At 37.6% G+C, this 24,657-nt stretch overlaps 1 protein-coding gene across 1 annotated transcript in view; it reads left to right on the top strand.

Moving 5' to 3' along the window:
* UVRAG (UV radiation resistance associated) overlaps positions 1–24,657 on the top strand; it is a 286,651-nt gene that overhangs the window by 141,840 nt on the left and 120,154 nt on the right. Inside the window, exons 9-11 of the mRNA XM_039228691.1 lie at positions 13,887–13,971; positions 15,837–15,924; positions 17,180–17,240. Coding sequence (XP_039084622.1) covers positions 13,887–13,971; positions 15,837–15,924; positions 17,180–17,240 — 234 coding nt within the window. The remainder of the gene's footprint in view (positions 1–13,886; positions 13,972–15,836; positions 15,925–17,179; positions 17,241–24,657) is intronic.

Consider the following 24,657-nt stretch of genomic DNA (forward strand, 5'->3'; position numbering starts at 1 on the left):
TGTGAGCAAAGTCCATTTCCTTGGAGTCTCTGTTGAGTGACTCCAAATAAATAGTCAGTTGTGTACAGACACAACCTGCTTTAAGAGGTCTCCTCTTCTGTGAAAAAGCACATTTCTTATGGTGCTTTGGAATTTTCATTATTCTCAAATTGCCGGCTACCTATAGCATGTATCTGCCTATATATTTTTTTAAGATCATCAATTTTTAAAATGAAAAGACTATAGGGTTTCAGGAGGGGCTCAGGGTGTTTGCCTTTTTCTAACAGCCACAATGTTTTAGTTACCATACAATATAAAGATATGATGTTATTTAATCACCACAATAACTCTATGAGGTAAGTACTATGATTATTGACATTTTACACTGAGGAAGCCCTAGGTCAGTGTCAGAGACATTAATACTTAAGTTCACACAGCTAATGGCAGGTAACGTTAGGATTAAAATCTATCGATTCCAAAACTCTTGTTCACTGTGTAATACTACAGTTTACCAGAGGTATGATGTGTAAAACCTATGATGGAATAAATATTCTAGCACATGGTAAAAAGATAGGGAGGTCTAGTTCTTTCATTATGTTCCCAAGTGTGTTTTTCTTCTTATAATGATAGAATGAACTCCCAGGAAGTCTGGTATCAGCTTTTAAACAGGTGAATTTATAAACAGCGATTTCTATCCCATTTAAAAGACTGAGTATGATAATTGCTTATGTTTATAGAACAGTCATTACTGCAAGGCAGTGTGTCATGTTTTCTTTATCTTATTTGGTTTTTACATATAGTCTTATGAATTAAGGGTATTATTATTATCCTTCTAATAATAAATATATTCTTTATCCAGTTTATAGATGAGGAAACTGAGTGTCAGAGAGGTTAAGTGATTTGCCCAAAGCCACATAGCAAGTTATAGTGGAGCCTGTGCTCAGAGTTACTAGTGGCTAACTCTACAACTAAAGAAGATTATAGGATTTTGTGGGTATCTGTTCTAGTGTTTTAATTCTGACAGTCAAGTCAGAATTAGCACATTCTTTTTATTTATTTATTTATTTTTAATGTTTGTTCATGTTTGAGAGACAGAGTGCAAACAGGAGGGGCAGAGAGAGAGAGAGAGGGAGGGAGGGAGGGAGACACAGAATCAAAAGCAGGCTCCAGGCTCTGAGCTGTTAGCACAGGGTCCAATGCAAGGCTCAAACTCAAGAACTGTGAGATCATCACCTGAGCCGACATCGTATGCTTAACCAACTGAACCACCCGGGTGCCCTAGAGTTAGCACATTCTTATATCTCCATTTTATTATGGAAAGAAAGGGTGGAAATACTCAAAGTTAACTATATATTTGCCAGGATGGGTCAGAATTATTAATCCTTAACATCGACTTTGTACTTCAGGAGCTTTTCTCCCTTTTATACATATTTTAGATAAATATTTTTCTGAACTCTTAGAGTCATTGAAATCTTAGAATTTTTAGGATCTAACATTGACACTTTGGTCTCAAATATAAGCAGGAGAAAGTGTGCTGCTTTTATGCCATTGGGTATCTCATAGACTGTGGTGGTCAGCAGTGGAGTGGTTGGAAAGAAGGGTTGGCTAGATATAGATAACCAGATTTATAGATCAGCAGACCTTGTTCTACTGGGGCCTCTGTTCTTCATAGTGATGGTGCCAGGTAACCAACAACACACTTTTTCTTGTCTGTTGAAAGAACATTTGTGTTGAACTATATAGTCTCATATACCTACATTGAATGTACTGTTTAATGATTCTTGAGCCAAATTAAAATATTTACATGTACGTGTGTCACTGGTATTGGTAACATGAAGGGTAAAAATGTACTTGTCACCTGTGCTTGCAGCTCTGCTTGAGCATGTTTGCTAGCCATTTGTGAAGTGATTTGTTAATATGAGTATTGCTAGTGGCATCTTCCTTATTATAACTTCTCTTTGGAATGTGGTACTTATTCAGGCACTTGGTTCTCAGCCCAAGGGCTCAGTTAGGATACAAAGTCAGTAATCTATGATATTTAATCTTTGCTACTGGTTCTTCTCAATTATCATAAAGGAATGAGTTAACTTCTGTATCTTTTTACACATGTATACAGTAAGGGTAGCAGCTCATAATAGTGCCACAGGGATGAATTTCTGTAAACATTTGGGAAAAACCAGGTGCCTATTATATATTTTATATTTTTGTTTATAAAAATTTATTGCATCAGAATGATTTACTGGGAAGAAGCAGAGAGATCATCTCTATCCATGCTACTGACTTGCTGAGTGGCCACGTGCCCTGAGGGGCCTCATTACTCCACACCTATGAGTTTCCCCTTCCCACACCTCAAAGGCAGTGGTTCTCAACTTTCCTATAGCAGCTTCCAGCTGGGCCATGAGCTGATCTTTTCAGTATTAATGTTTATTAATATATGCATTTCCATTGTTGGCAGATACTAGTAGTTTAACTTATGCTGTTAATATAAAACAGATTTCCCCTCATTAGTGTCTCAAACCAAACAACCTTCCTATTAATTAATTATATGTTGGTTTACAGGATCTGTTGCCCTAACTCAACCCCCAAGTCTTTGAGAAGCAACACTATATAATTTAGTTTGCTTGAAATTTGATTTAGAAAATGGTATGAAACATTGGCCTTAAGGAAATGTGTTTAGCATAACCGAAACACATTTTATAAATGTTGATAAAATCTAGGAACTCTTCAGTGGTGCCTGGGGGGTCATATTAACTTTATAAAAGCTGAGTTCCCTAAGCTTTGTAGGAAGAAGGTACTTAAAAAATAATTTTTTTAATGTTTATTTAATTGAGAGAGAGAGACAGGGTGCAAGCGGGCGAGGGACACACAGAATCCAAAGCAGGCTCCAGGCTTTGAGCTGTCATCACAGAGCCTGACACAGGGCCTGAACTTGTGAACCATGAGATCACAGCCTAAGCTGAAGTCGGACACTTAACCAACTGAGCCACTCAGACGTGCCAGGAAGAAGCTACTTTTTAATGCAGTTAGTTTTCTTGATGATAACAGTAATGTATATGCAGTACTTTAGAAAGTGCTTGCATAAAGATAATCGTATTCAATCTTTGACGTATCCCTGAGAACTAAATATGGCACATACTGTTATCTTCATTTTACATATGAGCTACTGAGATGATAAGTGGCTTGGGCAGGTATGAACAGATAGTTAGGAGCAAAGCTGGGATGTGGACCCAGACCTTTTGTCTTTAAATTTTGTGCTTTTGTCTCTATTCCATATTATCTACAACCTTGCAAAATACATTCATTCGAATCCTACATAAATCCTATACAGAAGTTAACCTGTTTTTTAAAGTTTATTTACTTTGAGAAAGAAAGAGAGAAAATGAACTGGGGAAGGGCAGAGAGTGGGAGAGAGGGAGAGAGAGACAGAGAGTAGGAGAGAGAGAGAGAAAGAGAAAGAGAGAGAGACCCAAGTAGGCTCCACGCATGGAGCCTGATGGGCTCAAACTCACAAACTGTGAGATCATGACCTGAGCTGAACTCTAGAGTGGAACACTTAACCGACTGAGCCACTCAGGTGCCCCCAACACGTAACTGTTATTGAAATCCTGTAACATGCCAAATATTTCACTTATGATATATCATTTAATTCTTAAAATAGTCCTAAGAGGTAATTATTTTACCCCCTTTTTCCAAATGTGAAAAATTGGGGCTCAGAGACATTTCTCACAAATAAGTAACAGGTGCAAATACAAATTTAGGAATCTCTGACTCCAACACCTGTCTTGTTTCCACTTTCCAATACCACTTGTTTCCATTTTCCAACAAAATATCGTTGCTTTCTCTAATATGTGTCTGATGGTCACATAAATTGACTGATGGCTTGCGAGTTTTCCATTGGCCTGTGGACTATTAGATGAAGAACTTTGTTCTGCTAGATTCTGTTTAATTATCCTATGGGTGAAGTGAATTTTTCCCAAAGATGTTTTTGATTTGGTCGCATTTTAATTAAGAGATTTGAATTAAAGACCTGCCATTCTCTCAGTTTGTCCTCACAAACAAAAAATTTTGAATTATACAGTCCAGATTTCTTACAGCTCTAAAATTCTAGTTATCTCAGAAGGATATGATTGGCAAAAAGGGTGGAAATCTGTTCACTATTTTATGAATCTTAGTTTTCAAAGTTTGATGCTAGCAATAGATTTCTCAGCAATGAAAAATAGAAAAAAGAGAGAGAGAAAGAGAGAGAAAGATTCTGGGACCCCACCGTGTCTGTAGATATTGTTTGTTAACTGGAAAACCATGTGGTGGGAACTTCCATTTAAAGGTCCTCACTTCATTTTGGTAAGCAAGAGTAACAACATTCTTTTAACGACATCGTATATAGAAGTCAACTATGTCAGATTTCATTGCTTAGATTTAAGGGGAAAAAATCCTCTTGGTAATTTCAGTAAATAGAAAATTTTGATCCTTTATTGCCAAAATAAGAAATATTTTGTATGAAGTTCCCATCAATTATGATCATTCCTTATTGTCATTTTGTAATAAATTTGAGTAAGATGAACTATGTATCTAGTTCTATTTCATTAGCTTCTGTTTGGTCAGTAAATTATTGTGTTCTTTTCTCATAAAAGAATCATCACACAGTATGTTTAAAGTGGTGCCTTAGTTTCTATTAAAAAGTCATAGATTTTTTTTTAAGTTTGTTTGTTTATTCATTAAAGACAGAGAGAGCAAGTGGGGTAGGGGCAGAGAGAGAGGGAGAGAGAGAATCCCAAGCAGGCTCCATACTGTCAGCACAGAACCCAATGTGGTGCTGGAACTCCCAAATCATGAGATCATGACCTGAGTTGAATTTGGATGCTTAACCCACTGAGCCACCCGGGTGCCCCAAAAAGGTCATAGAATTCTATTTGAAATTATAAAGACATTGTTAAGCATTATGTAACAATTTTCTTCTCTTATATCATAAGATCACAAATTGAAAAATTACTGTACAAATTTTATAATTCAAGATATGTTTATTTGAAATGATGGCGGAATTGAAATTTATTAGCCTGTGTATGTGTTCTGATTTTTTTATAGCCATCTGACAGAAATTCCTAAACAGACTTCCTTAAAAATTATTAATATCTGCCTTTCAAAAATTTCTGAACTTAGGACAGTTTTTCCTTGGGGTTTATGCTAAAGTTTCTTTACTTTTAACTGTTGACATTGTATGCAGCATGTGAGAACAGACAGCTTAGCGGAGCGGGGAACAAATGTGGGTGCTGAGTAAACCTCAGATTTTCTTTTCAGAATGATTCTGTTTTTTCATTTGTAATGATTTATTCCTGTAATGTCTTGATGGTAGGAAAGATAAACTATCATATTTTAATCTCCGTCTTGCAATGGAAGGTATAGATATGCAGAAATAAGCCACCTGACAGAATTTAATTTTATCTTGTTATCATTTTTTTCTCCACTTCCAAAAAGCACTGAAAGTGGCATTTACAAAAAAAAAAAATATGTTTACAGTTAGATAGTTCAACACAGAAATGAGAAGAGATCAGAAGACGTGTAAAGGAAATGGGAAGAACATCAAGCTTGTGTGTGTGCACGTGCACCTTCATCAAGTCCTTTACGTATCATTTATGGAACACTGACAACGTACCCAGCACTGTGTAAGATGTTAGAAACATAATGACTGATGTGATAAATATATAACAGAGATATCGAGAAGGTGTTATAGGAGCACAGACGATGAGTATCTGAAAATCAACACCAGGTAAAGAAGGTGACACTTGGGCCGAGTCTAGAAAAATGCCTGATGGCTTGGGGGAGAAGGAAAGACTTTTCCAGATAGAGGCAACAGTTTATACAGAAGCATGGAAATAGATTAGAGAATTGCAGGAAATTCCAGTAAAGCTACAACTAAGGATGCATTTAAGTAATGGTCCATAGGACAGGCAGGAGAGGTAAAGAATAACCTAATCATAGAGGAAGCTTTTGTGGAAAGGTCTAGAGATGTACTGAAATAAGCGAATTTCTCAAAGACAGAAAGTAGACAAGACTGTATTGATGACTGCAGTACAGAATGGGGATTAGGTATGTGTTTTAGAAAGTTCTCTTTGAAGAGCTGGGGATAGAGTACTGTTAGGGAGTTATTACAGTAATATAAGCAATCCATGATTAAAATTGAAACAGACTGGGAATGTAAAGGGAGGAGAGAACATAGATTCAAGAAATATTTCGATGATAGACTCTACTGTTAATGGTTTGGTGAGTTGCAGGAGAGAGGGAGAGAAAGATTTAGGATGGTTTCCAATTTCTAGTTTTGACAACTGGCCAGATAATTAAACAAAGACAAATCCTGGAGGAAAAGTAGATACTGGGGTAAAGAGAGAAAAAGGAAGAATTAATTAAGACTTTCAATTTTGGGTACTTACCTAGTGGGTAAGACAGTCAACGAGAAACCAGCAAGTAAAATAAATATCAGGTTGTGAGAAGTACTAGAAACAAGCTGTGGTGATATAAGATAACTGTGGGAGACCATTTTTTACAGAGATTGCTTAGAAAATGTTTGCCTGAGGAGCTCAGTCTTGAAGATAAGAATTGCTGGAAAAACAGAGGGAACAGCAAATGAAAAGGCCTGGACACAGAAAGGGCTTAGACTGTGAAACAGAGAAGAGGCCACTGTGGCTGGAATGTAATTTGTTAGGAAGAGACTAGTGTGACATGGGTTGGAATGAGAAGGAATTCAGAGTTTATATAAATGAAGCTATTTGCCTTATCCACTGAACAGGAGGAGAAGGCTAAGAAAATGGCACAGGGGCAGGTGAGTTTACATATTAGATAGTGGGTAGGACTGTGAAGGGATCCGGTTTTTTCAGGGTAGTACAAGGTGGGGCAATTATATTCTAGTAAAAAGAGGTTTGACAATTGAGGGGAATGTGTGGAGTACTCAGCTCCAAGAGTGGGAAGCAAACTAATGAGGGAACTGGAGTAGGATTGATGGACGGTGTGCCTGTTTGTGCTCTGTGCTCTTATATTTTTAGAGCAAAATCGGGGCACCTGGGTGGCTAGGTCAGTTAAGCATCTGACTTCAGCTCAGGTCATGATCTCGTGGTCCATGAGATCGAGCCCTGCATTGGGCTCTGTGCTGACAGCGCAGAGCCTGGAGCCTGCTTTGGATTCTGTGTCTCCCTCTCTCTCTGACCCTCCCCTGCTCACTCGCTCACTCTCTTTCTCTCTCTCTCTCTCTCCCCCAAAAATGAGTAATGTTAAAAAAACTTTTAAAAAAAGCAAAATCAATCAGACTGACTATATACATTTCTCTATCCACTTAGAGCTTCATAGGGGCAGGTTGAGAGAATGCAAATGTTGAACAAAAGTGAAATTATCCCCATTTTACAAATGAGAAAGATGAAACTCAGAGTTGAGACTAAGAGATGAGACTCAAGTTGAGACTTGTTTAGAGTCCTGAAAGTAGCACAGGCAGGATTTTAGCCCAAATCTTTCTGATTCCTAAGGACATGGACTTTCCAATATAGTACACTGCTTCCCATATGATCTGCCTATGGTATTGAAGCACAAAAATTAGCTCAGACATGGTTAACCATCAAGCCAATTGTGTAGAATTATGAAAGGAATCAAGTGCTTCCCATTACATGTTATAAGGAAGTAGATTCATTCTTTAGGGGGAAAACAATTTTTTGGCACTAAATTCTGGGAAGAATGTGCAATGTATTAAATATCATAATGAAATATAGTCATTGCAATTTTGCAAAAGTTACAGCAAGAAATATCTATTAACCCTTGAGAAGGGCAGTATCATAAATCACAGTTCAAAAAAGGCATTTCTGCAGGGAAGGAAACTAAAATAGTTCAAGTATATTGCTTTTTGGTCATCTGACATGATATAGAAAACCCAGAAGAATGACAGTTTATTGGTTTTAACTGTAATTTTGATAGGAGCTGGCCATTATCCAGTCTGAGACCAAACTCTCTGGTGAGAAAGCCCAAGGAGTCTGTGTTTTGTTTTGTTGATGGAAGCAAGATTCATATTCTTTACATTTTAGATTTATAGGAGACAGCATTGACATTTGGTTATTAAAATTAAAGTGTCTGACCTGAGTTCTTGCTGAACACAGGGGCCATCTTCTTAACAGAGTGGACCATTAATGTATAAATGAACAGGGACAAACATTCCAGAATACAATTTTTGAATATGGTAAACTAAACACATTCATTTACTTTCCCTCCTTCTCAATGACCCACTGATACGATAGTAAAGATACAGTGGTGGTAGTAAAGGTAAGAGAGGGTACCATTGGAATAGCGAAGATTTTGACACAGTTCTTGAAGACACAGTGTATAGATCGGATTGTTTTGATGCAAAAGCTAGAGTAGAGAAAAACTGCAACCTGGAACACACATGGAAAAGGCTGATGTGAGAGTGTCTGGTACAGCTCTCAGAGACCTCAACTTAGAGTTTCCAAGTACAGAAATAGGAGCGATGGAGCAATAATTAGGATAGCTGGGCCTCCTGACCTATTTTCTCTTCTCTGTGAATTTGGACTAACTTCCTGTAATGCTTGCTCCAGCTGCTTTCTAAGCATAATGGATTCTTGACCTGGTTAGGTTCCATGGTACAAGGGTTTGGCATAGAAAGGTGGAACAGAGCCTGACTGTGGACTTTTACAATTGATCTACAGGGAAAACATGAAAGACAGCTCTACTTAGAAGTGAAATGCCCTAGAGTAAACCAATCTCAAAGAAAAGTTCTCCTTACTTGATAGTTGTTGTGGTTTAAATGTAAAGGTACTACCTTCTCCCAGCATAGCATATATGCTCTGAAGAAAAGCCTAACTGTCAACAGGACCTACCCGCTTACACTGAGCTGGCAGTCAATAATAATGCCCTTCATATAAATAAATCTTTATAGCTTCAAAGGAAATGTATGCTAGTTGCCTGTACTAATCATTCCAATCACTTATTTAGGGATTTGAAGGGAAAACCAAGGGTCATCAGATATTTGAGGAAAACAGAATAAACAAGTCCAAGTTGAATGAAATAGCTGACCCCAAAGGAGCAGAAAATACATAGAATAGAGAAAAACTTAAAAAAAAATCAAATTAGTATCATCAGATTTGACTTCCACCCTCTGCCGAGGATGTAGAAAGGCAGAAAGAACTTCACATCTACCCTAACAACAAGAGAAAATCTGAATAATGTATAAAATCATAACTTTTCTTGCATCTGGAGAATTAAGGTTACAGGGCAGCCAAGTAGTCTGATAGTGTAAGAAAAGATGGGCATGTCCAAAAAGAGACAGGGTGTGAGGACTGAATCACCAGTGGCAGAGCATGGGAGGAAGTTGGGCCACTGTCTAAGAAGGTAAGATAATTCAACTACAATGTTTAACAAATTGCTGGCCACTACGTGTGCTCTATTATAAGACTATAGCAGCTGTAAGGCAGTTCACACCTCCTTGCAGTTTATTCTGTCTGGACCTACACTGGATAGTTACAAGAAAGATTGAAGACAGGGTAGAAAATGTAGAAAGCCTCCCTTGGTGGGGTGGGGGGTGGATGCTGTTGTTAGAAAGTATAACTCTTCTTTAAGAAAAAAAAGCTTTAAGCCTTGGGAGGAAGAGCTGCAAGCCCTACAGCCCCTAGGACAGAAGTCAAGGACTGAAAGAAGAAAAAGAAAACAGCTTTATGATAGGGGGTGGGGCAGAAACAGTGTTGGCCCTGGACTATTGGAAACTTCCTCCCCTAGGAGGTCAAGTGTCACTGAGAGAAAGCCCTACCCTGATACCTAGGGGCACAGCGACTGCTTAGCTCAAACAAGGTAAGAGAGAAATTCTCCTCCCCTCCCCAACCAGGACAGAAAGCATGAATAACAAGCCACCTTCATGTACCACTTGAGGAGCGGCAAGAGCATAGTGAGTCACTCTTAACTAAGGTGCAGGTTCATAGGGCAGAACTTGTTCCCCTAAATCTGAGGGTGGAACAAGTTCATTGAGAAAAAACAGCTAGCAAATCCCCACTCTAAAAAGGAGAAGTTAGGGGCGCCTGGGTGGCTCACTCGGTTGAGCATCCGACTTCAGCTCAGGTCATGATCTCACCGCTGTGGGTTTGAGCCCTGCATCAGGCTCTGTGCTGACAACTCAGAGCCTGAAGCCTGCTTTGGATACTGTGTCTCCCCCTCTATCTGCCCCTCCCATGCTCATGCTCTGTCTCTCTGTTTCTCAATAAATAAATAAAAAATAAAAAGGAGAAGTTAGAGGAAATTTGAAGAATGTGGCACGCTGAAGGTAGCAACAAAATGGAAGCAACAAAACCCAAGCCCAGCTTCGTTCCTGATTGTATTGACTCAGCCCCCAAATTAACAGTAGAAGAGGCATGTCCTTTTCTTTCTCTGTTGTCCCATGCTCTCTGTTGCACATGATGCTGAGCATTCAATCAACATTTTTGAAACAAAGAAAAGCAAAAACAAAGCAAAAACGCATTGTTATCCCTTCTCTTCCCACCAACACCAACAAAATGTTGTCAAGAAAAGAAGTTAACTCAAAAGAAGAAAAAACTCAGCAATGACTCAGATGTTGGGAATATCAGAGAGAAAATTTAAAATAACTATAATTAATGGGCTTCAGGCTTTTGTAGAAAGGTGGATAACAAGCATGAATAGATGGTAAATTTCAGCTGAGAGATGGAAACTCTAAGAAACAGTCTAATGGAAAGCTATAAATAAAGAACATGGTAAGAGAGATGAAGAATGCCATTGACAGACTCTCCAGTAGATTTGACACAACTGAGAAAAGAATGAGCGAATTTGAATATAGATCAATACAAATTACCTAAACTGGCATGCAAAGAGATTCTTTGACACAAAACTAAGACAGTTCATTACCACCAGTCCTACATTTTAGGAAATGTTAAAAGAATTTCTTCTGTGGAAGGAAAATGATACCAGACAGAAACTTGGCTCTACACACAAAAAATGAGAGCTCTAGAAATGGTTGAAAATATTATATATGAAGACATTTTTCCATATTTTTAGCTACTATAAAAGATAGTTTATTTTCTAATGCAAAAATAGCAGTGTTTTGGGGTTTATAATAGTCATAAAGTAAAATGTGTGAAGAATTTGAAGAGTGGGGAAAGGAAGAATTGGGAGTATAATATTTTCAGGATTTTATACTCTACATGAAGTAGTATAATAATATTTGAAGGTAGACTTATTTATTGAAGTTATACACCGTAAATTCTGGGGCAACCACTACAAATTTTAAATGGAGATAAGACTAAGCCAATAGTGAAGAAAGAATTATAAAAAATACTCAGTCCAAAAGCATAAAAAAAGAGGGATAAAAGAACAAAGAATAGGTAGAATATAGAGGAAATAATAGCCAAATGGTATATTTTAATCTAAATGTCAGTGATTATACTAAGTATAAGCAATCAAAATACCTCACTTAAAAAATGGGGATTGTTCAGATTAATTTACATTTAAAAAACCTAACTAAATGCTATCTGTAAGAAACCCACTTTTAATATAAGGGTAGATAGATTGATTGAAGGTAAAAGAATGGAAATAGTACACCATGCAGATACAAATGAAAAGAAGGCCAGAGTGGCTACATTATATTAGAAAAGGAGATTTCAGAACAGTGAATATTACCTGTGATAAAGACAGATTTTTACATTATAGTAGAGAGGTCAACAAAAAGATGTGACAATTCTAACTATGTATGAACATAATAGAGCTTCACTATTTGTGTGTGTGTATGTATATATACATGTTAATATATATATAGTATATATATACACACACACACACACACAGATACATATATCTGTATGAGTCTGTGTGTGTGTGTGTGTATTTATAGTAAAAGCTGATAAAATTGGAAGAATAAATAGCCAAATCTGTAATTAAAACTGGAAACTGCAACACTCATCTCTCAGTAATTCATAGAACAAGTGGAGAGACAATCAGTAAGGATAAAGACCTTAACGCTATTAACTAACTTGCCCTGATTAGCAACAGACCACCCTACTGCACACCATCAGAATATACCTTTTATTTTCATGTGCACATGGAACATTCCATTAGGCCATAGTTGCTATCATAAAACAAATAAAAAAAGAATCAGAATAATGTAAAGTATGGTCTCTGACTAAAAGAAATAAACTAGAAATCACTAATAAATAAATCTGGAAATTTTCAAATATTTGGTTCAACACATACCTGGGGTGGGGGGTGGAGGTTGTCAATCTGAATATCATCTGTAATCATTGAGAATTAAGGTTTCGGTAGGAATTGTACTGGGACTAAAGGAGATGAGTGGTGTTCCTTGATTATGTTCTATTTTGGGGGGGAAAGTTACCAACCTATTGATCATTTAAGTACAGGTGTGAGAGAAGAAAAGGATACTTAGAACTATGTTGATAAAATAACTTTGGTTGGTGAATTTTGTCCTAAGGTCTAAACTGTATTATGTTCGATAATGTACACTGCATGCTCCTTCCTGCAGGAGAGGTGCAGAATTGTTGAAGGCCCCTTTTCCTGTTGGATCGTAGTTCATGAAACTAAACCCCTTTGTAAGATCTAGAGATTAGTATGTCTGGATCTAAGGTTGTTTTTCTCTGCTTCAGTATTTCTGGTGCTATCGCGTCCGGATTGTCAAGAACAGAAGATGCTCTCATTTCTTAGAGTAGGAAGATGTAAAAGGATTTTATGAACACATAAATGGAAATGGAGGTTCCAGAACTTGATATAAATAACACAATCAGGCATATAAACACAAATACTAATCTCTGCGTAATGCTAAAGCAAACACTTAAAGGAAATTAAATGTTCTGTAATGGGATTGGGGTTTGGGGTATCAGTTAAAATGTGGAATATTCATATAATTCACATCCACGGAGTTGAATTTTACACAGCCATTAAACATTATAACTTAGACTATCTGTCAACATGTAAAAATGCTTATGACATAATATGGAAAAATCAGAATATACATTTCCTGCACACTGATTGTAGCTAAAACTACTTATATTTATGAACTATACTATAGTAGTCAAAATGCAGGTAATTTTTCCTTTTCTACTTTTTATACTTTCAGAAATGTATAGCATTTGTGGGTGAGAAGAAATTAACCACTTTAAAAAATAATAAACGTCATTTATTAGAGCAGTTTTTAGAGTCATAGCAGAACTTAGCTGAAGTTGCAGAGATTTCCCATATACCCCCAACTCTCACACGTGCATAGCCTCCCCCAGTCTAAGCGTCCCCCTCCAGAGAGGTCTGGGTATTACAGCCGATAGACCTTTAGTGAATAAGCATTAACACCAGAGGCCATGGCCACTTTCCTTTTATTTATTTATTTATTATTTAATTTTTAAAAGTTTATTTATTTTTGAAGGAGAAAGAGAGAGAAAGAGAGCAAGGGAAGGGCAGAGAGAGAAGGAGACACAGAACCAAAGCAGGCTCCAGGCTCTGAGCTGTCAGCACAGAGCCCAATGCGGGGCTTGAACCCATGATCTGTGAGATCATGACCTGAGCCGAAGTCAGATGCTCAACCGACTGAGCCACCCAGGCGCCCCGCCACTTTCCTTTTAAAATGAAGTTGTGTGAATTTTGAAATCTCATCAGCGTTTCTTGGTCAGCAATCCAGAAATCTGGAGGCAGAGACTCTTACTCTTTGACTCCTGCCAGAGAATGGACTTGTGTCAAAATTGAACAAGTAGAGAAGTTTTTTCTAGTTAATCCCCCCAGAAGACCTCTCTCCCCAGTTTACTTTGCCTCCAAACTCTATTGCTGTCTCGTAGTTGGGGGATTGGCTCTGCCTGTTTGGTTGTGATTGAGCAGTTCTGTCTGCAGTGTTATATCTGGAATTGTCTCCCTTCATCTCTCTCTAGGAAGTGCATTTTCAACTGAGCACCTCAAGCTTCAACTCCAGAAGGAATCCCTGAATGAACTGAGGAAGGAGTGTACTGCGAAAAGGTAAATGCAACACTGAGAATAATGGTTCAGAGTGTTGAGCTTACTTTGAGGATAGGCTTTAGAAAAGCAGCATTCTTTAAAAGCTGCTGATGTTAATTTATACTCCACACACATCAGTGCCACATTCATTTATTCAACAAATATTTATGAGGCACCTACTGAGCATCATATACATGCTAAAAGTAGTTACCAGAGCTCCTATCATATAGTCATAATAAAAAACGTGAACGTTGATTTTCTAGTGCATATTTTACTTATCTAGTGCATGTTTATTTTTTAGAGAGAGAGAGAGAGAGAGAACATGAGCAGGGGAGGAGCAGAGAGAAAGAGAGGGAGAGAATCCCAAACAGGTTCTGTGCTTTCAGAACGGATCCTCCACATGGGGCTTGAACTCATGAACCGTGAGATCATGCATGACCTGAGCTGCAATCAGGAGTCAGATGCTTAACTGACTGAGCCACCCAGATGTCACTATTCTTCTAGTTTTTAAGGGCACAGCACCATGACTTAATGTTTGAATCTACTCCTCTTCCTGTCTTCCACATGTAGTATAGCTTAAGGTTTTTCTTTGGTCATTTCTTTAGACTTACTGGTGCTTGGTGTTTGTCCATTTGGATTACCTCCACAGCTCCTAGTTTGTCTTTCTAGCATCAGTCTCTCCGTTTTTCCAGTTCATCCTCCATGTTGTTTATGAGACCTCTCCTCTTAAAATACTATTTTTACCATATTTTTTCTCCTTTTAAGAAATCATGGTGATTGTTTTGCTTAACTTTCAAATAACCTTCAACAGATTGACGGTATACAACTGTAGTTCATTTCAGTTGCTCCACAACATTCATTTCACAGGTGCTAATAGTTTTTCTCTTTATTTTTTTCCAGCACATGCTTAATTTGATGCCACCTCTGTTCTTTTGCTCATGTTTACTCACTTTTTCTGGAAAGTCATCTCATCCTACATTTTTCTTCAAGAAACCTTAGCAGTTGAGCATTCAAGAATGTTAGACCTGGAAAGAACCGTGGAGATCATCTGGTCTAATCCTCTCAATTTGCAGATAGGAAGGCAAGGCTCTGGGAAGTTATATTGACCAGCTCACCAGGAAAGCAGGACTAGATCCCTTTAAGTCTTTAATGCTCTTTGTGTTATACTACTACCTTTACATTCTACTTTGACCTGCAGTTTTGCTGAATTTCTCTTTTTATTTTTTAATTCGTTAGCACAATTGAGCAGGTAATCTATTCTATAGGTATTTTATCTCATGGTCTTATTTCTTTAGTTCAGGAGAAGAGCTGTATCATCTCATGCCACAGCTTATTGTTTGTTCCTTTTATTGTATTATTTTCCTAGTATGTCAGAAACTTATTTTTTGAGGTAGCTATGAGTGAAAAATAGAATACTTTTTAAAGAGAACACCATAAAGACATTTTCTTTATGGTGAAATCAGATTGGCGCTGGATTAAATGAGACCTTGGTCGTCTTACTGAGCCTCTCTAAATTTTGTATCCTTGTTTGTAAAATGGGTATAATAATATGAACCTAATAGAATTATTCTAATAGTTAAATAAAGCTATTTGTGAAGCTCTTGGCATATAGTGGTAGGTGCACGGTCAATGATTATTTGTACCCTTTCCGTCTCTTAGCATGGTGCCTGACACACACAGTAGGCCTTAGTATACAGTTATCTTGATTTTATACTATTTACAGATAGGTCAGGATTCATGTTAGCTATTATTCTTGACTCTACTTCTGAGTTTCTGGGCCTACTTCAGGCCATTTAATCTTCCTCTGCATCAGTTTTGTGGAGATAAATATTAGAAAGCATGAAAACATTTTTTTAACGAATATGCTTTTTATCTTTCCTTATCAGAGAACTCTTTCTGAAGACTAATGCTCAGTTGACAATTCGTTGCAGGCAATTACTGTCTGAGCTTTCCTACATTTACCCTATTGATTTGGTAAGTTTCAAATTTTCTGGAAAAAAAAATTAAGATGGTTTTTGATTGAAATTTCCTCTTAATGAAAAAATTCATTGTTCTAGTCTTAATCATATACTTTGTCGTGAATCATTCAGAAGCTAATATCTAGTTTAAAAATAGATTTAGATGAGTTGGCATTCAGTTCCACCATTTGATTTTTTATATCAATTTGGTGTTGGAATGCATGCATCTTCTGAAAGAATGCCAAATAATTTCTGGTTTCCTCAGGATCTTTTTTACTGAGCCAGATTATCAACTGAGAATTCTTTCTTTCTTTCTTTCTTTCTTTCTTTCTTTCTTTCTTTCTTTCTTTCTTTCTTTCTTTCTTTCTTTCTTATGTTTATTTATTTATTTTGAGAGAGAGAGATTGAGAGCATGAGGCAGGGTAGAGCAGAGAGAAAAGGAGAGAGAGAATCCCAAGTAGCTCTATGCTATCGGCACACAGCCATTGACACAGGGCTCAATCCTACTAACCATGAGATTGTGACCTGAGCCGAAATCATGAGTCAGATGCTTAATGGAATGTGCCCCCCCAGGGCCCCACATTTCTGACACATACATGCAGATGCATTTGTATTGCTTTAAAAATATACCTGGTAATAAGAGCACTGAGTGTTATGTAGAAACTAATTTGACAATAAACTATTTGTAAAAAAAAAAAAAAATATACCTGGTAATTAATTTGCATTTGTTAGTACTACTTAGGAAATTCCTGGGGTGACTGTTAGGAGGTTATGTTTTTTAATCCAGTTCTTTAGAGTAAATGTAAAAAGGAAAACTTCAATAAAATTAGAAAGATGAGAATTCTTTTTTAAAGAGCCAAATTGCTAAATTTGATGGTTTTATTTTCTTTGTAATGAAAAGAAATTTAAAAGACTCATTTTCTGAGAGGAAAGCTAATAGAATTTTGGGTTGCTTACAGAATCTTGTTAATTCCATTTGAAAATCTTCATTTAAAACTATGGATTGGTGAGGAGATATTTTTGTTGTAAAAAAAAATTTTACGTGGCTTTTTGCTTGGACATGATGTTTTAAATGTTTATATTATAGAAAATATAGATGATAGTATAATGAATCATTATGTACTCATCATCCAGCTTCAACAATTATGATAATACTTTGTGTCTAGGACAGTATTTTAACACTGACCTGCTGAATTCTCTGAGATTTAACTTAGGGTTTCTTTGCTTTAAACAGAAAAAGAATTAATTTCATTCTTTGGTTGTATTCACAGAATGAGCATAAGGATTACTTTGTATGTGGTGTCAAGTTGCCCAATTCTGAGGACTTCCAAGGTATTTTAGTTCTTTTTACATCTAAAGATTTGGTGTATATAATGTATGGGTATGTTTCAGAGGAAAACAAATATCTTGAAGTGTTGGTTGCCTAGCAGAGGGTTTTTGGACCTTCTACCTCTTCCCAAATGGAAGTACCTAGAGACGGATTCTCTAATGGGAGACTTAAGAGAATATTTAGTTCTAATCATGGGGGAAAAAATTGAGTTGTATATTTGAAATTGAAAAGAAATATATTTCAAGTTGTATATTCAAAGTTGTATATTTGAATTTTGAAATATATTCAAAGTTGTATATTTGAATTTGAAAAGAAAATAGTTTAAGAATAACAAATAGTTGGGGCGCCTGGGTGGCTTAGTCGGTTAAGCGTCCGACTTTCGCTTAGGTCATGATCTCGCGGTTCGTGGCTTCGAGCCCCGCGTCGGGCTCTGTGCTGACTGCCAGCTCAGAGCCTGGAGCCTGTTTCAGTCTGTGACTCCCTCTCTCCTTGATCCTCCCCTGCTCACGCTGTCTCTCTCTCTCCTAGAAATAAATAAAACATTAAAAAAAAATTAAAAAAAAAAAAGAATAACAAATAGTTAAAAATAACAAATAACCTCTCTATCCTTTTGGTTTGATTTTTATGAAATTTTTGTATGTGGTTGGGAGCAGAAGAACAACCAACATTTATCTGTTCTATTGTTATGTAGAAAGTCATATGTCTCGTAATGTGAAAAGTCTTTGAAAATTTAATTTTGTGACATTGCCACTACCACAGGCTCGACTTTTATACTGTCATTTCTGTCCTCTTTGAACTAAGAAAAAGTTACATTAGAAACATTATAGACTATGATTCATAGTAATTGCTATATTTTAAAGTATTTTAATTTTCCTAATCTCTTTAGCAGTAAGCCAAGAAAAAAGAACTTCTCTTATTTGAAATTCGGTAGATTTTTTTTTTTATTGTTAGCAAAGTGGGTTCTTTTCCCCTAGCCTATGCAGTGCTTTGAGGCCTATTAAATAGCTTTATAGATTATTCCCAAAGGTAGCATATTATGTATATGGGAAGAAGTTATTCAAGAAGACAGAATTACAAGTTTTGTTTGGGACCTTCCTCCATTTCCTGATAAAGTGTTGTTATTTGTGATCTTTTAACATTTAAGACTGATTTATTACCTATTTTGTCCTTTGCAACAACCCGTACAGCAAGTAGTTGGGACATGATATGAGTGATAAAATAGGAATGGGAAAACCTGTGTTAAAGTCCTGGTTTCCCTTCTAGAAACCATGTAATTTGGAGCAGACCATCTTAGTTTTGACTTGATTTCCTAATCGATACTATGAACATATTGATTCATGTCCTTACGTGTTTTATATTATTGTTGAGAAGTTTGATCTGTAAAAGCATGACATTTGCCTTATCTTTAATCCTCACAAAACAGAAGAAACCTATAAAGAAAGTAGCATAATCTCATAGCATGTAAATGAGCTATTTATTTAGCTAGTGACTTGCTCAAGACCACAAAGCTAGGTAATGATCTAGCTCGGATTTGTCTGGTTTCCATTGCAAAATGTTCCTTTTAATCTCCATAAGTCATACAGATGTGTTTTGGTGTTAATTTTAGGCAAAGTTATGGTGTCCTGAAGGCCATAACACAACTTTTTCCTCATTTGTTCATTCATTCAACAAACCTCTTGAGTACCTTGAGCCTTGTGCCAGGTTCCGGGGATACAGAACATTCACTCTTTGGGAAAAGTACTAATTAAGCACACCTATATGCCAGGCACTGTGCTGGGCTTTGAGGATATAATGATAGAAGAAACAAGTATGTTCTGTCCTTTCATGGAATGTACAACCTTTTGAGGGAGAGAGCCAATAAATAAGAAAATAAATAACAAGTATTTAATAAAAGAATATGCTATTATAGACAATAGGGGAACCTACTTTAGATAAAGCGGTTAGAGAAGACCTTTCTGAGGAAAAACATTTAACAGAAAATTTGAAGGCCGAAAGAATCCAACTCTGCCACGTCGGGGGGAAGAGCTTTCCTCGAAGAGGGGGCAGCAAGTACATAGTTCATGATGGAGGAATGAACTTGATATATCTGAAAAAAAAATTCAGGGTAGGGAGTATGGGAAAAAAGACCTGTATTTGGGGCACATCATATAATCTCTCAGCTTAATTTCTTTACCTGTAAAGGTAATATCTACACTCTCATTTATTGTGATGACTGAATAAGATGCCATTTGAAAGAGCTTTTCATATAAGGTACTCCTATAAATGTAATTGTAATTGGTTGTGAGAGAGAGGAGGGGAAGGAAAGAAAGTAGGGGGGGAAAGAAGGAAAGACAGAAAAGACCAGACCTGTGTGACTGGAGAGTAGTGAGCAGGAGGAAGAGTTACATCGGAGGAGGTAGGAGAAGTCAGCCAAGGCCTAGAGGCCACCAGAAGTAGTTTGCTTTATTCTCGGTAGAGTGGGAAAACCCTGAAGGGCTCTAAGAAGGCGGATGACAAGAGCCGGTGATGTAATCAGTTCTCGATTCTATTTTTGTTTTCTATAAAGTATTTTGTTTCCTAGTTTTTCCACAGCTTTTGTTAGCTCTCTCTTCTTAGCATGTCCAACAAGCTGAATATATTTTTCCTAGCCTTTAAGTAATTAGTTTAGCTTTTTAGTGCAGTTTGCTGAAAATGAAATGGGAGATAAAATGAAACAAATGTGTAATTTTACTCTAAGGCCCTGTTCACTCCCTGTAACACCTCACAGTCAGAACTTTTAAGAAGCACATATGGTAGTGTTGGACTTTAAAATCTTATGTTAGCATTCTGCAAGGCACTTCCGTACACTCAATTCACTGAATGTCTGCTGTTGTGTCACCTGCTGGGCCAGGTGCTAAGAGTATGCCAAGATGAGTAGGACATTGATCCTACCTCAGTGGGCTTTCAGTGCAGGTGGGGCCATTAAAATCAAAATCATCAAGACATATTTATTGATTTTATACTCTGTGTCAGGCACTTTGAAGTTTATACCAGGTATTCAAGATTCAAAGAGGTGGAAATAGTGCCATCAGGAGGGGATCAGGAAAGCCTTTATGGGGAAGATGGTGCCCGAGGTGTCTTAAAAGACGAAATAGTGTTCCCCTTGGAAGAGAAGGGTAGGAGGACATTTTAGATTGGGCAAGGAGAGAAATATGGCAACATGGGACGCCATGCATGGTGCTTCTTGTTTATTTAATTTTCACAACTGTAAGAATGAATTCCTTCTGTGAAGGAAAGAATTACACGCAGTTTTTTTTTTTTTTTTTTTTCCAAGACAAGAAAATTGAGGCTCAGAGAGATTAGTTCATTTTTCCAAAGACTCATACTAGCCAGTGGCAGAGCGAAAGTCATTCCTGGTCAGCCTCGTTTTAAGGTCCATATTATTCCTGTCATGATGCTGTTTTTGTCCTTGTTTTGAGTAATAACCTCTTCCAAACTTCTGACAACTTTTTAGTGTCCTGTGACAGCTGCATTCTTGGTTATTTTCTCATAAGGAACTCCCAACTGGTTTTTCTGTGATGTTTGTGATACTTTGCTGGGACAGACTTTACATTGCCTGGGTCGACACTGTTTGGGAAACTCTACCGTTGTGGCCCATCCTTTATTGTGCTTTTCTAAATGGGTAAGTTACTGTTTAGAGTATGCCAAAGCGGCCTGGACACCACGGGAGAAAGTTGTCTGCTGAAGGGTATTCACTTGAGTTCCATTGACTGAGACATTTCTCGTTTAAAAAAAAAAATTGTTTGTGTGTGTTTTTAAGTAATCCATAACACGAGAGCCTTTTGTGGTAATGAGACCCAGATTTCCTTCTGTGTCTGTATTCCTTTATGCAGGCATGATTTCTTGGAAAGGAGAGACCATATGTCAAACATGTCTCATTGAGAACATGGAATGATTCCATAGATGCTGTGGCAGTGATTAGAGTCTTAAATATTTTGTCCTGTCTGGATCAGTGAGTGCTTGGTTCCTTAACAAATCAGCTGCCTCAGTGATTGGGAAGGCAGGATGGTAAGAGCTTTTAGATCACTTATTGTACTTGGATGCATTTGAATATTAATATAGTTTGTCCAACATATAAGTTAAAGGGGCGTCTGAAGCAATTTATACTATTGTCGTGGCCATTGTGGTTTGATGGTGTTTACTATCACAAAAATTACACAAAACTGCTGCTCTAAATAATGACTTACATTTGACAAACAAATCAGAAATGATTATGAGGCAACTGCAGATTTTTGTTTTGTTTTTAAGCCCCTGAAAACATCATTTAAATTAAGATCTTTTTCACACACCTGACTCCTACAGTTTATTCCTGTTCTCTCTGAATCCTTCCATTCCCCCTCCCGACTCCTTCTCCCCAGCAAGCCTATCATCTGTAACCTTTCTAACCCCGAGAGCAGCATAAGGAACACAAACCTCTGCTCTGCATTAGGTGTTAGGGACGTCATTAATGCTTACTGGAAAAGCACACCCCAGAGAGCCAGGTTTTGGCTTTGGCAGGTAAAAAGTCTTTTAGATCTTGGAATGCTGGAAACCTTAAACCTTTTGGTTTTTTAGCTAAAGTGATTGGCAACAGAAAGTGACATCTGAGGTTCGTGGCCAGCAATAGCCATAATTAACCACATGAGCTCACATTTTCCCACTGGAGGTTCAGTGGTCTTGGGGTGATGAAAGTGACTTCCCTACCAGGAGGTGGTTTTCCTTTTGAGGGTATTGGAATACCCCTGGGCCCTGTAATGCCTCACCCGTGGTCCTTTTAAAATGCTTTTTAATATAAAGCTTCAATATTGGAAATCCAACACCATGGCGTTTAACAGTGAGGTTGTGAGTGAGCACTGTGACCTGGAATGGAAACAACCTAGGGTTTTTAATAGGCGGAGCGGGGAGGCTTGTGGTGGAAACAATGGTGAGTGTGAATAACCAGAATCAAAGCTGATTTCCAATTTTATCGAGTTTTCGGCTTTTGCTGTTTCTTTTTGATTTGCATGCGTGGGCTTCTCATAGAGATGCTTTTTATCTTTAAATTTAAGCAGAACTGTTTTGATCCTTGAAGACAGGTGATGTTAGAAGACTAGTCTTTGTTCTTTTAATGGGTATGTGGCTGTGGTCTCAAAATTTGCAAACGCAACTCCTTAGCATTAACCTTGCAGTAATATGGAAAAATGTAGATGCTGGTGTGTTCAGCACTGGATAGGTTTTTTTAAGCATTCATAGTTTGCATTTATCCTGTTTGGAAGGCTGATTAAGAGGCCTGCTGCTGCTTTCTAGAAGTTTGCAAATTCTTTTCTGTCTGGCCTCATAAGAAAGGAAAAGCTTACTGTAAAGCACATATAACAAAGTCCAAACTTAGTGTAGTATTATACGCCCTTCCTGTAAGTTGTCTACTTCCTCATCTCTCACTTCAGAAGTAAGTTCTTAAGGACCGAGTCCTTTTACTGATAAGAATATTTTAAATTTGATAAGCCCTACTCTTTACAGAAAGCAGGGGGCACAGGGTTCTGTGACTTCTGGTAGAATTCAGTGTCCTCGCTGTGACTCCAGGGATAGATACTTTAAGGGCAGGGGGGTATATACAATTCTCTCTCTTATTTTATCACTCATGGAATTTACAGAGTCACAGAGACTCTGATCAAGTCACTTACACAGTCTGAATTCCATTTTTTTCTCACCTCTAAATTGATAGCATCAGATTCAGTGATTTCTGAGGTTCCTCCTAGCTGTAAGGTTATATGATGATTAAATTGTAATGTGGTGAATTTACAATGTAGTGTGATGTGAGTTTAGTCTCTAAGGTACTGTGGCGTACATAATTCAACAGAAGTGAAGGGTTACGGGACTCAAAGTACTTGTGTGGGCCTGGGGCAAGAGGGCATGGTCTCTGAGAACAGTTAGGATTCCGGTTGGTCAGGGCATGGCAGAGCAGTCAGCTGACATGAATGCTGGTGCATTTTTTTTCATCAGTTTGATTTGAGAGAACATCACATTGTAGTCCATTCTCAGTCAAGCACTTTACAAGTCACCGAGAACTCTGTTCTATGCCCTTACGAGAGAAGTTGTAGGAAACTAAGGTGATATGTGTGTGTCATAAGCTTGGTACATTCTAGGTTCCCAAGTTAAATGTCATATGGTCCACAGTGACCTTCTGAGACCATATGGTGGAGTGCTTAAAGACCGAGACACTGGTGTCAGGCCAGCCTGTATTGTGTTACTGTATGACTTCAGACAGGTGCCTTAACTTCTCTGACCCTTAGATTCTTCATCTGTGAAACGAGCGAAATAGCATATAAAAAAGTACCCAGTTTCGTAATTGTTGATGAATTAACGACTGTAATAAATGAAGTACTGTGGTTAATTCCTTGCAGAAGAAAGTACACAATGAAAGTTTATAGTATAGTCAAAGAGAAACCAAGAATCTGCTATGATAGTCAGTGGTGGAGAATGAGCTGAAGAATAGATGACTATAGTGGCATTCCTGCAACAGGAAGATAGTACTTAGATAACTAAGTATAAAAAGAATGTGAAAAATACTACTAATAATTTAAGTTAAAGATACCCTTAGAAATCAGGCCAAGGTCATCTCAATTATTTTAGCCCTTCTCTAGCCAGAGATATTCTAGGTTATGTGTTAAATCTTTTAGAATATGTGTGGGTGGGTGTGTATTGGCGTGAACTTTTAAAAGTATTTTGGAAGACTATATGCCAAACAGTTACTTTTTTCTTCCTCCTGGAGCAAACTTAAAACATTTTATTACTGTTTTCTGAATACCTGATGATTATTATCCCTGGTAGGTAGTAGCAGAAGTCTAGATGGTGAGTTAAAACTGTTGGGGCACCTGGGTGGCTCAGTCATTTGGACATCTGACTTTGGCTCAGCTCATGATCTCACGGTTCATGGGTTTGAGCCCCGCATTGGGCTCTGTCCTGACAGCTTGCTGAGAGCCTGGAGCCTGCTTCGGATTCTGTGTCTCCTTCTCTCTCTGTCCTCCCGCCCCCTGTCTCATGCTCTGTCTCTCTGTCTCTCAAAAATAAATAAATATTTTAAAAATGTAATTATCTGTGACTTCTTTTTTTTAAGTTTATTTATTTTCTTTTGAGAGAGAGAGCATGCATGTGCACGATGTGGGGAGGGAAGGGCAGAGAGAGAGGTGGAGAGAGAGGATCCCAAGCAATCTCTGCACTTTCAGTGCAGAGCCCTATGCGAGGCTCAAACTCACAAACCATGAGATCATGACCTAAGCTGAAAACAAGAATCCGGCACTTAACTGGCTGGGCCATCCAGGCGCCCTTGTCTGTGACTTCTTTAAAAATAGTTGCTTATGTTTGACTGTAGGGTACACACATTTTTCCTCCAACAGTTACTTCCACCTAAATTGCATAATAAACTGTGGTTTTTGGCCTTTTATT

The sequence above is a fragment of the Hyaena hyaena genome, unplaced genomic scaffold, assembly GCF_003009895.1.
Source record: "Hyaena hyaena isolate Hyena2069 unplaced genomic scaffold, ASM300989v1 scaffold_34, whole genome shotgun sequence".
NCBI lineage: Eukaryota > Metazoa > Chordata > Mammalia > Carnivora > Hyaenidae > Hyaena > Hyaena hyaena.